The sequence below is a fragment of the Orycteropus afer genome, unplaced genomic scaffold (genome assembly GCF_000298275.1).
Source record: "Orycteropus afer afer isolate SDZICR_OR568_19922 unplaced genomic scaffold, OryAfe1.0 scaffold00330, whole genome shotgun sequence".
Classification (NCBI taxonomy): domain Eukaryota; kingdom Metazoa; phylum Chordata; class Mammalia; order Tubulidentata; family Orycteropodidae; genus Orycteropus; species Orycteropus afer.
This window is the reverse complement of record NW_006921917.1, coordinates 2,678,375-2,690,932: the sequence shown is the minus strand read 5'-3', so window position 1 is coordinate 2,690,932 and position 12,558 is coordinate 2,678,375. Positions and strand designations below refer to the sequence as shown.

Sequence of the window (12,558 nt, the reverse complement as noted above, 5' to 3'; positions counted from 1 at the left end):
CATCATGCTCCTCTTGTCTTCCATGTCCTCATATGTAATTCAGTGGTTTTTAGAATATTGACAAAGCTGTATAACTATCACCACTTCTAATTCCAGAAGATTTTTATTACCTCAGAAGGAAACTGCATATCCACGAACGGTCACACCCCTTTTCCCCTCAACTCCCTCAGCCCTAGGCAACCACTAATCTACTTTCTGTCTCCATGGATTTGTCTGCTCTGGATATTTCATATAAATGGTATCATATAATATGTGGTCTTTTGTGACTGGCTTCTTGTACTTAGTATAATGTTTTCAAGGTTCATCTATGTTATAGCATGTATCAATACTTCATTTCTTTTTTATGGCTAAATACTATTCCATTATATGGGCATAGGACATTTTATTTGTCCATTCATCACTTGATGGACATTTGAGTGGTTGCCACTTTTTTAGCTCTTATGAATAATGCTTCTATGAATATTCATGTATAGGTTTTTGTTTGAACACCTGTTCTCAATTCTCTTGGGTGTACGTATACCTTGGAGTGGAATTGCTGGGTCACATGATAAGTCTATTCTAACTTTTTGAGGAATGCTTTCAGTTTTATACCTTTATTCTTTTCAGAGCCATTACCTGAGGAACCTGAAGAACCAAAACCAGAATTAGAGGCTGCTGAGAGGGATGTGGTAGGTTTGGGTGTTCACTGAGAAAATATTCCTTCCCAAGAACTGGTGAATCAAAGGATATGTTGTAGAATGGTATATGAAGAATTCTCTCTAATGTGTCACTTCCTTCTGCTTATTCTCTATTGGTATAGCCTGCTCACTTCAGAGTCTAGTTCATTCAGTAAAGGACAAGGTTATCTAGCCCCACCCCACAACCCCTCTAGGAGAGGAGAAGTTTAAGTGAGAAACAGGTTTTCCAGCTGTCTTTCCTTTCCCTTGGGTCAAATCATGACAAGCTTTCTCAGTTGTATTGGTGAACATCTGAACAAGTTGAACAAGTTGGAAGATATTTTCCTAATTGGGATACTAATTTCTCAGACATTCACTTTCCTCCTTTCCTTCATCTCTCACTTTTGGCTAAAGAATTTACAGAAGCCACCTTGAGAAATTGGCACTAGGTGACCCCTATAGCTTTACTTCCAAGTTTCATCAGAGGCTAGCCATCCCCACCGTTACCTGAGTTAGAAGAGTAGAGCTGTGACCTTGACATTTGAAAAAAAAAAGGATGGTGGTGAAAAAAATAAGTACTCATTAGAGAAAAATTGGAAGAGACAGAAAAGTAAATGAAAAAGGGGAAAATAAAACTCAGTGCATTATTGCCCAGACACAGCCAATATTAATATTTTGATAAATGCCTTTCCTTTTGGCCATAGGTTTGAGAGTTGTTTATATATATATATAAAACCTAAAACCAAACCCACTGCCATTGAATTGATTCTGACTCATAGTGACCCTCATAGGGTTTCCAAGGCTGTAAATCTTTGTGGAAGCAGACTGCCTCATCTTTCTCCTGTGGGTGGCTGGTGGGTTTGAACCACTGTCCTCTCCTGGTTAGCAGGCAAATACCTTAACCACTGTGCCACTAGAGCTCCTTTTATATATATATCATTACATATGATAACTGTACAATATATTACAATTTTGTATTAAACTTCTTCATAAAACATTTTATCGTTCTTCATATTATTGTATACTTTTTGTAAATACAATTTTTAATGGCTGTATGTACCAAAACCAAAACCAAACTCATTGCCGTCAAGTCAATCTTGACTCACAGTGACCCCTCCTTGGGTTTCCGAGGTGGTATCTGTATGGAAGTAGATTGCCCAGTCTTCCTTCCAAGGAGTGGCTGGTGGGTTTGAACTGCCAGCCTTCTGGTTAACAGTTAAATGCCTTAGGTACTATGCCACCAGACTACCTACTAGATGTATGTACCATGATAAAGTCATTATTCTTGAACGTTTTGCCATTTCTAATTTTTTGGTCCTATTATAATACTGTGAAGGAGCCCTGGAGGCACAGTGGTTAAATGCTTGGCTGCTAGCCAGAAGGTCAGTGGTTCGGGTCCACCAGCCACTCTGCGGGAGAAAGATGTGGCAGTCTGCTTCTGTAAAGATTTATAACCTTGGAAACCCTATGGGGCAGTTCTGCTCTGTCTTGTAAGATTGATATGAGCAACAGGTTTGGGTTTGTTTTTTGGGTATAACAATACTGTGATGAATATTACAAATAAATACTTTTGAAATATTTAATATTATTTCTTTAAGATAAATTCCTATATATGGAGTTATAGAATCAAAGGGTAAAGGGCATTTCTTATGTTTTTGTTGCATAATGCCAAGTTGCTTTCCAAATGGGTTATTTATATTTTTTACATTCTCACTAGCAACAAGCTCTTTTTAGGACTGGGTGTTACCAGTTTAGCAAAGACTTTATGTATAAAAAAAAGGCAGTAAATGGTATCTTTTTTTTCATTAGTATTTGTATTTCTTTGATTTCAAGTGAAAGTGAACATTTTTTCCATATTTGTTTTTTCTCTTTTTTATAATATGTCTATCCATATCATTTTGTTCCTTTATTTTTTGGAGTCTTAGTGTTTTTTCATTTGTTCATCTGTGTCTTGATATAGCAAAGATTTTAGATCACTTTCTATTATTACTTTCTTGACCTGGAAACTTTCAGTAAGAGAGATTCCTTTTCTTCTTCCAGGAGTCCTGGGGGAAGGGCGAGGTGACTTTTTAAGTACACTGAGCTATGTCTTCTATTGTCATTAAGTTATTTAGTAGAGTTCTGCAGGTTAATATTTTTAGCCACCAGTTAGAATTTATTTTCTGTCTAATCTATTTGATGTTGAGGGTTGCCTGACACTATGTTCTTTCAACCACAAGTATAAATGAAACGTGTTGGGAGACAATACCCATATTTCCCTCTATGATGTAGTCTCTTTTTGACTCTTAGAGACAAGAGAATCATGTTGTTCCCTCAAAAGCTTGAAGCCTATCAGTCAGTTCTTGCTCAGCTTTCATGGCATCATGCTCCTCTTGTCTTCCATGTCCTCATATTCCATTGAGGGTGGGAGCAGTGACTCATCTTAACAGCCCTAACTGCTTTGGCTTTCTGTCTGCTCTCTTTCTGTAGAAGCCCCTTTTCATCTCTCGAGCTACACTGACAGGACTGGCGGATGCCACGTGGACAGAGGAGCATGATGCCATTCTGGAGCGCTTTGCCCAGGACCCTTCAGAGCCCATCCTCACCATCTATATTGACCCTTATTTTGGGCTGAAGTTAGATATGGGCATGCCTGTGCAGGTGGGTACTCCATTTTTCCAGACTCAAAGGTGGTCTTCCAGGGAGCTGAGGGTCACATGCATTTCTGTCATCCTTAGCACTTGTTATTTCCTGTCCTCAAGGCCTATTGAGTCCCAGTGTGTCAGGCACCCTACTCAGCAGCAAAGATACGTGGAATGATGAGATAATATTTTGCTGTGATGATGTCCTAGTCTGATGGGGAACGGACATATGAACAAATATTTACAATATACTGTGATGTATGAAAGGAGCTCTGGTGGTATAGTGGATAAGGTATTTGGCTGCTAACCAAAATGTCAGTGGTTCAAACCCACCAGCTGCTTGGTGGGAGAAAGATGAGTCAGTTTTCTTCTGTAAAGATTTACAGCTTTGGAAACCCTCTGGGGCAGTTCTACTCTTTCCTATAGGGTTGCTATGAGTCAAAATCGACTCAATGGCAGTTGGTTTGTTTTTTGGTGTGGTGATGAATAGACAGAGCATGATGGGAGTAGCTAATGGAGCCAGTAGAGTTCTGGGATGGTTTGATGGTATAGGTAACATTTAAACAGGGATGAAGGGCAAGTGGGATTTCATCAAGGCCAAAAAAGAGCTATTCAGGTAAAGAATACTTACATACAAAGAAAAGAGAAATAATGGGAAATGGTACTAAAAAGGAAGTTGTAGTCAGCTTATAAAGGGCCTTATATGTTATGCTAAAACATTTGGCCTCTATCCCAGAGGAGTATTGAAGACTTTTATGCTTTAGATAGGTAAGTATTCTATTACCACTACCACAAGTTGCTGGTGAGTTGATTCCAACTCATGGCAACCCCATGCATGTCAGTGTAGAACTGTGCTGCATAGAGTGTTCAGTGGCTGACTTTTTACAAGTAGATCACCAGGGCTCCAAGGTACCTTTCAGTGGACTCAAACCTCCAACCTTTTGGTTAGCAGATGAGCTACTTAACTCTTGCACCAACCAGGGTGCTGGAGGGTACATTCCAAAACCACCAAACTTACTACTGTCGAGTCGATGCCAACTCATAGAGACCCCTATTGGGTTTCTAAGGCTATAAATCTTTATGGAAGCAGACTGTCTCATCTTTTTTCCACGGAGCAGCTAGTGGGTTTGAACCACTGACCTTTTGGTTAGCAGCCAAATGCCTTAACAACTATACCACCAAGCTCCTTCCAGAGGAGGCATTAGAGAAGGGTAAAAAACAAGGGTAGGGAGAGAGTTAAAAAACAGATATGTAGTAAATTGTTAATGTAGAATCTGGGTGGTACGTGTACCAGTGATTACTGTAAAATTCTTTTAACTTCTTTGTCTGTTTGAAAATTTTGAAATAAAATATTGGAAAAGAAAAAGGCTATTGCTTTGCTCTTATTGGCAGTGCATATACAGAAATTGGAATGCTAATGAACGTTTGCATGGGCTGTGCAACAATGACACAGTTTGTGAGGCTTTCCATATGAAACAAAAGCAAAAACAGGTCATTGTTTCTGTACATTGGCAATAATCATCTATAAAACATAATAATAAAAAGATTTGTTCACAAAAGGGACAAAAAATTTGCAAAAACAATATGGAGGAAAACAACTTGCAGGCCATGAGAAAACATTTGATTAAATAATGAACCTGTTTCTGGGCCGGAATCTTAATATTATAAAGATCAATTCCTCTAAAAAAAAAAATGTATCATTTTAATGAAACTTGAATCAAAGTGCCCACATGTAACAGAGCCTATATCACTTGTGTAAAGGGTTTTAAATATATCCAGAAAAATACCTGCAAATGATAAAGATAATGATGAAGAAGGAAAATAATGGGGGAGAGTTGTCAATATGAAAATCTTTTATTACTTTGCAGTGATTGAAACAGAGTGGTCCTGGGGCAGGAGGAATATACATTATAAGGAGCCAAATAGAAAGTACAAAAACATACATGTAAATATTTTCTATGAATAATGACATTTAAAAATCTGTTGGGAAGGGTGATGATTATTCAATGAATTGACTTGAGAAGCATATGGAAGACAAAATTACTCCATAAGGAAAAAAATCTATTTTGCATGATGGAATACATCCTAAATAGATTACAGACTTACTTGTATACTTCTGAATTAAGATGGCCAATTGAAACTTCCTTAAAGATTATTACCCTTAAATACCTGATAAAATGAGCAAAAAATAGAAAATAAAAATAAAAACAACAGAAAACCATAGTGAAACAAAGAAAGAAGCATAATCTTATCTAATAAATTTTCAAAGTGGACAATCAGTGAAAGGCCTGTATACACTGAATCAAGGAAACCAGTCCCCTAACAGGACTGGTGCACCTTCATCTAATGAATTGAGTCTTATTTAGAGCATTTAACAAAATCTCAGAAGAGAAAAAAGACCTCACATATTGTAACAAAAATTTTATACTGTCTCAGTGTAGTCTTACTCACCTGCCCACTCCTCATTGTTCTTTTAGTCTTAAGAAAAGTGAATAAAACATAAAATACCTAGCCTTTTCCCTTTGACTTCGAGGGGAAAATAAACTGTTCTCTCACAGTGGGATGTCAAGGAGTCATCCACACTACATCAGAACAAAAAAATGAATTCACAAAGCTGCAAAGTGAGAGAAAAATGAAAAGAAATTACATGACAACTGCAAACCTATTACATCAGGGAAGTAAAAGGAACAAAGCATGCAAAAGAAGAAAATAACTGAACAAACAAAAAGAAATTCCTTACAACAGCATCATGATATAGTACACTTAATAAGAAGATGAATCTAATTTTTTAAAAAAGCAGAATGGTGAAATGATAAGACTTGAGAATGAAATAAAAGGGAGATTGCAGACTTAAGGAAACAAAGCAGTATGCTCCCAAACTAGTAGATTAGAAACATCAAGAAACTAAATAGCTGTCACTGCAGATCTGGTCATTGACATAGGGGAAAGGCTTGACTTAATCATAATGTATGCAGAAGAAAAACAGCCAGCAAATTAGAAGCTAATAGATATGAAAGACATACACAGATGATTTAGTATACAATAGTGAACCCCCCAAAAAGGAAACTTAAAATACAAAGAATTTCTCTGAAATGAAAAAGGAACTGATTCTGGGAATTGAAAGGACACAGTATATGCCAGCAAAATTTGCTATACAATGCTTAACATCAATGCACATTTTAGTTAAATTACTGAAATTTAAAGAAATTAATCTTTCAAAACATCACATGTGGTATTCCTGCCAAGAATATTTAACTTGACTCTAATAATGAGGAAACAATTAGACATCCAAAATTGAGGGACATTTTGGAAAACAACTGGCCTAGACTATTTACGATTATCAATGCCGTGAGAGAGGGAGAGAGCTGGAGAACTGTTTTAAATTAAAGGAGACTAAGGGGACATGGCCATGTGTGATCTTGGATTGAGTCCTGGCTGGGGGAAAAAAGCTATAAATGACATTATTTGGACAACTGGAAAAAATTGAATATGCACTGTAAATTATGTAATGTATTATATTAAATTAACATTTCTGAGTATGGTAATTATCATGTGGTTATGTTGGAGAATATCCTCTTTTGTTAGGAAATATATCCTGAAGTAGTTAAGGGTGTAGTATTTATGGTGTTGGTGAAGAATGTCGAATATATCATGGACTGCCAGAAGAATCAAGAAATCAGCCTTAGAAGAAATGAAACTAAAATGCTCCTTAAAAGTGAGGATAGTGAGACGTGGGCTTGCTTACTTTGGACATATTGTCAGGAAAGACCAATCACTAGAAAAGTACATCATGTTGGTAAAGTAGAGGGTTAGCAAAGACGAGGGGAACTCTCACTGAGATGGACTGACAGATAGACAATGGACTCATGCATACCAGCAATCATGAAGACAGTGTGTGTACCAGGAAGTGTTTTGTTCTGCTCTCTATGAGCTCCTGTGAGTCAGAGCTTGATTCCGCTATGAGTTGTTGGCACCTAATAACAACAACAAAGTTTCACTGCTATTCATAAGGTTTCCAGTGGCCAGTGTTTTCAGAAGTGGATGACCCTGTCCTTCTTCCTAGTCTGTCTTAGTCTGGAAGCTCCACTGAAATATGTCCACCGCAGGTGACCCTGTTGGTACTTGAAATACCAGTGGCATAACTTGCAGCCCCACAGCACCACACAAGCTACCACAGTACAACAAACTGACAGACGAATGTAAGGATTAATTTCACATGCAAATAAAACATTAATTTCTCACACAAGTAAAGTTTTGTTGAAGATAATTAAAAAGCGGTTGCAGCAGTATATTGACAGAGAACGTCTAGAAATTCAAGCTGGATTCAGAAGAGGATGTGGAACAAAAGATGTCATTGTTGATGTCAGATAGTTCTTGGCTGAGAGTAAAGAATACCAGAGAGATATTTACTTGTGTTTTATTGACTATACAAAGGCATTTGACTATGTGGATCATAACAAATTATGGATAACGTTGTGAAGAATGGGAATTCCAGAACACTTAATTGTGCACATGAGAAATCTGTACACAGAACAAGAGGCTGTCATTTGAACAGAACGTGGGGATGCTGCATGGTTTAAAATCAGGAACGGTGTGCATCAGTGTTGAATCCTTTCACCATACTAACTCAATCTGTATGCTGAGTAAATAATCCAAGAGACTGCACTATATGAAGAAGAACACAGCATCATGATTGGAAGAAGACTCAGTAACAACCTGCAATATGCAGATAACACAACCTTGGTCACTGAAGTGAAGATGGCTTGAAGTACTTACTGATGAAGAGCAAAGACTAGTCTTCAGTATGGATTACACCTCAACATAAAACAAAAATCCTCACAACCACTAAATGAGAGTACAATGAATGGAGAAAAGATTGAAGTTGTCAGGGATTTAATTTTACTTAGATCCACAGTCAACACCCATGGAAGCAACAAATCAAATGTCATATTGCACCGGGCAAATCTGCTGCAAAAGACCTCTTTAAAGTGCTAGGGAGCAAAGATGTCACTTTGAAGATGAAGGTATACCTGACCCAAACCATGGTATTTTGTGTTGCCTCATATGCATGTGAAAGCTGGAGAATGAATAAGGAAGACTGAAGAAGAGTTGATGCCTTTGAATTGTGGTGTTGACAAAGAATAGTGAAAATACCTTGGACTGCCAGAAGAAGGACTGCCCTGGAAGAAGTGCAGCCAGAATGCATCTTATAAATGAGAATGGCCAGACTTCATCTCACCTACTTTGGTCATGTTGTCAGAAGGTACCAGTACCTGGAGAGGGCTATCATCCTTGGTCAAGTAGGGGGTCAGCAAAAAAGGGGAAGACCCTTAACAAAATGGATTGACACAGTGGCTGCAATGATGGGCTAAGGCATAGCAGGTATTGTGAGGATGGTGCAGGACCAGGCAGTGTTTTTTTCTGTTGTACATGGGGTCACTATGAGTTGGAACCAACTTGATAGCACCTAACAACAACAGTGACATGATGTCTGCAATGAATTCTCTAATGGTCCAGCCTATGAATAGATTTTGCAAATGTGGCAAAATGTTAACAATTAGTGAATATAGATGAAGGGTATGTTATTGTTCATTGTACTTTATTGCACATTTTCTATGGATCTGAATTATTTCCCAAAATACAAAAATTGGGAATATTTCATTAGTACTCTAGCCAGGAAAAGCAGATTACTCACCAAGGAGAAACATCCGTCTGGTCTCATACCTCTCCGAACTTTCAGTGGAACCATACTTACAGAGTTCACTGGCAAAACAGTGTGACTATGAGTATTATTCCCAGCCAAGATGTTCAAGTATAAAGGCAACAAGTAGGCAGTCATTTTCATCTTGGAAGAACCCTACATTAAATGCACAAAACTTTGGGATTTGGTGGACTTCATTCTGTGTGGGCTAACATCATTCAAATGTTTCTTATGCTTTCAGTAAATGTCTTTGTTTCACTTAAAACACACACACACAACCAAAACTAACATCAGCCGAAACCTATCAAGAGATGAATCAGACTCCAAGGTATAATTGATCTCTATTCATCTGGAGTAATAGAGGAAGAAAGAAATGCAGGAATAGGAGGAAGAAATGAAATGTGTGGCTATTTGCCTCTATGAAAAACTACCACAGTTATCATGAGACCAGAAGAACTGGAGGGTGCCTAGCTGCCATTACTGAAGATTTTGATCAAAGATTCCGTCGAAGAATTCTGATCAAAAGGGGTAAAACGCAGAAGAGAATTTCAAATTAGCATGGAATCCAGACTTTCTACCAGAGCCACGTTGGGCCAGAACATGCAGAAGTTAACCACCTCTGTGGTCTGTAGGAGCTGCTATGAGGAGGGTCCAGGGAAGAATTTGCCATTTGCAGTGGAAAACAAGTGATGTTTACCAATTATGATGACTTTGTACTTTGGATCTGGATTTGCTGCACCTTTCTTTATAGTAAGATGCCAACTGCTTAAGAAATAAGGATGCTTAAGTTCATCCATAAAACAGGTAAGAACAGCATTTTAAGAAGTCCAACCTCTGAAAAATGAATTTAACTCTGTTGAACTGGATACCTGTTGAACAGTATTCTGGATATCTTTGAAATAAACTTATTACATGACCAAAAAAAAAAAAAAAACTCAAATGAAAAACTCAGGAATAGAAAATCTATGAACATTCCACTCATTTAAATAAACAACCATGGGCATTAGAATAAAAGGAGTTCTGGTGGTGCAGTGCCTAAGTCATATGACTACTAACCAGAAGGTTGGTGGTTCAAACCCACCAGTCACTCCGCAGAAGGAAAATGGAGCAATCTACTTCCGTAAAGATTTACCGCCTCAGAAACCCAATGGGAGCCGCTATGAGTTGGAGTCCACTCGATGATAGTGAGTTTGGTTTTTGGGCATTAGAATAATGCTGTAGAATGTGAATGTTATAAACCTGGAGAGGGATATCATCCTATAAAAACGCTATAACAAAAATTAGGAAGTGGTGGGGAAATGAGAAAGGAGTGTAAGAACATTAATACCCTTATCTTTTAATATCTTTCAATAAAACTTAAAATTGAAATGTAGTAATAAAACCTAAATCTTACTTGTTTTTTAATAATTTCTCCTTTTTATAATCTTAGAAAGGGATCTTCACTCTTTTGAATAAAAACATTTATTTGAAACTCCACAATTCTTTTATGCTTACTTAATTTTCATTCTATTAACTTCAAGTAAAACTAAATTTGATACTTTTAATTTAAAATAACATGGTCCTATTTTACAAGAACTATTTAAATATATGTATATATCTATAGTAAGGTGTCTGGAATAATGTTTTCTCTAATCTAATGACAATAATTTCTGGGTGATGGAGTATTTTTACTTTAAACTTTTCTGCATTGTTTCAAGGAATTACAATAACATATCATTTTAACAAAAATAATAGTTGTTAGTATTTTTAAAAAATGAACACCAAATACCAAAATTTAATTCTGAGTAGTGGGAAAATGGGTGGTTCTTAATTTCTTATTTGTGATTTATTGTCAGTTTTAAAAATTAAATAAATTGTAAGGAGTAGTTAGAAAAGTACTAAAGAAAAAAACAGGTGAATTAGATTTTAGATTAGAAAAAATGACCTTCCAAAGCATGTAGGAGTCAGAAACTTTGAAGTTTTAAATTTAACTGTATGAAAGTAAACAACAATAACAACTCACCAGGAAATGAAAATTAGGGAAAGAGTACCGGCAACTGAAATGAGAAACCCTGGCCAATAGTCTCTTACTTCTAGCCCTTCTCCTTTCTGCTTTTCCCATAACTGAAGTATTTCGTCCGTTCCAACAAATTATGCAGAAAGTGTAATGGATCGTCATCTCTGATTCGGTAAAAGAATTCCATCCAGGTATCTCTCTATGAGGAGCCCTGGCAGCACAGTGGCTAAAGTGCTCACCTGCTAAATGAAGGGTCTGTAGTTCAAACCCACCAGCCATTCTGTGGGTGAAAGATGTGGCACTCTGACTTGGGAAATGTGTAGGAAAAATACTGAGAGGAAATATGCCAGTATGATTTTTTTCCTGTCTTTTTACACTATTCCAACTTCTCAGATTTTCTATCACAGTAAGTAAAAGAAAATAAGATTTTTTGTTTTTAATTTAGTTTTTTCAAAGTCCCAGTTATGATTAATACTTCTTAAATGTAAACAAGAGATTTCATGGAGGCTGTATGGTAGGGAGAGTGTATGTTCTCACTTTGTATCCACTGCCCAGCAAGGTGGTGGTGCAAATGGTTCACATGCTCGGGTGCTAACTGAAAGGTTGTAGGTTCGAGTCTACCCAGAAGCACCTCAGAAGACAAGCCTGGCTGTCTACTTCTGAAATATCAGCTACTGAAAACCCGATGGAATACACTCTGACGCATATAAGTTGAGGTCGCCTTGAATCAGGGTCACTCCACTGCAACTGATTTTTTTTTTTTTTTTTTCTTTTACCCTCTCTGGGTTGGCAGTGGCTAATGAATATTGAGGGAGCTCTGGTGGCATAGTGCCTAAGACATTTGACTGCTAATCAGAAGGCCGGCAGTTCAAACCCACCAGCCACTCCTGGGAAAGAAGGCTGGGCAATCTATTTCCATAGTGATACTGCCTCGGAAACCCAAGGCGGGGTCGTCGGGTCCCACTCCATGGCACATACCAACAACAATCATGAATACTGAATGATGGTAGCAGCTGGGGAGGGGACAGAAGTTAGAACTAGGGGGCCCAACCACCCTGGTTTGCCTGTAACTGAGAAAGTTCTAAGGATGTGAGACTTTCCATGCTAAACCCAGGGACCAATTGACCAATTGCTGTCAACTCCGACTCACGCTAAGTCCATGTGTGTCAGAGTAGAACTGCCCTACATAGGGCTTTGAGTGGCTGAGTTTTCAGAGCAGATTGACAGGGATTTCTTCCAAAGTGCCTCTAGATGGACTCAAAATGTCATCCTTTCAGTTAGCAGCAACTGTTTGCACTACCACTCAGGGGCTCCAAAACTGGGACAGTCCAGGACAAACCAGAATGACGAATTGGTAACAAATCCAGGAGAGTGTTGGGTGTCCAACTTCCCCCTTCATGGTCCACCACTATACACACTTTTTATCAAGCATAATAAAATTTAGAAGCTCTGGTAGCGTAGTGCCTAAGGCATTTGACTGCTAACCAAGAGGCTCGCGGTTCAAACCCACCAGCCACTCCTCAGAAGGAAGATGGGGCAATCTACTTCCATAGTGATACTGCCTCAGAAACTCAAGGAGGGGTC

The 12,558-nt window shown here is 37.9% G+C and overlaps 1 protein-coding gene across 1 annotated transcript in view; it reads left to right on the top strand.

The window, feature by feature from the left end:
• DNAH2 (dynein axonemal heavy chain 2) overlaps nt 1–12,558 on the top strand; it is a 194,813-nt gene that overhangs the window by 7,964 nt on the left and 174,291 nt on the right. The window contains exons 2-3 of the mRNA XM_007952352.1: nt 607–668; nt 3,126–3,296. Coding sequence (XP_007950543.1) covers nt 607–668; nt 3,126–3,296 — 233 coding nt within the window. The remainder of the gene's footprint in view (nt 1–606; nt 669–3,125; nt 3,297–12,558) is intronic.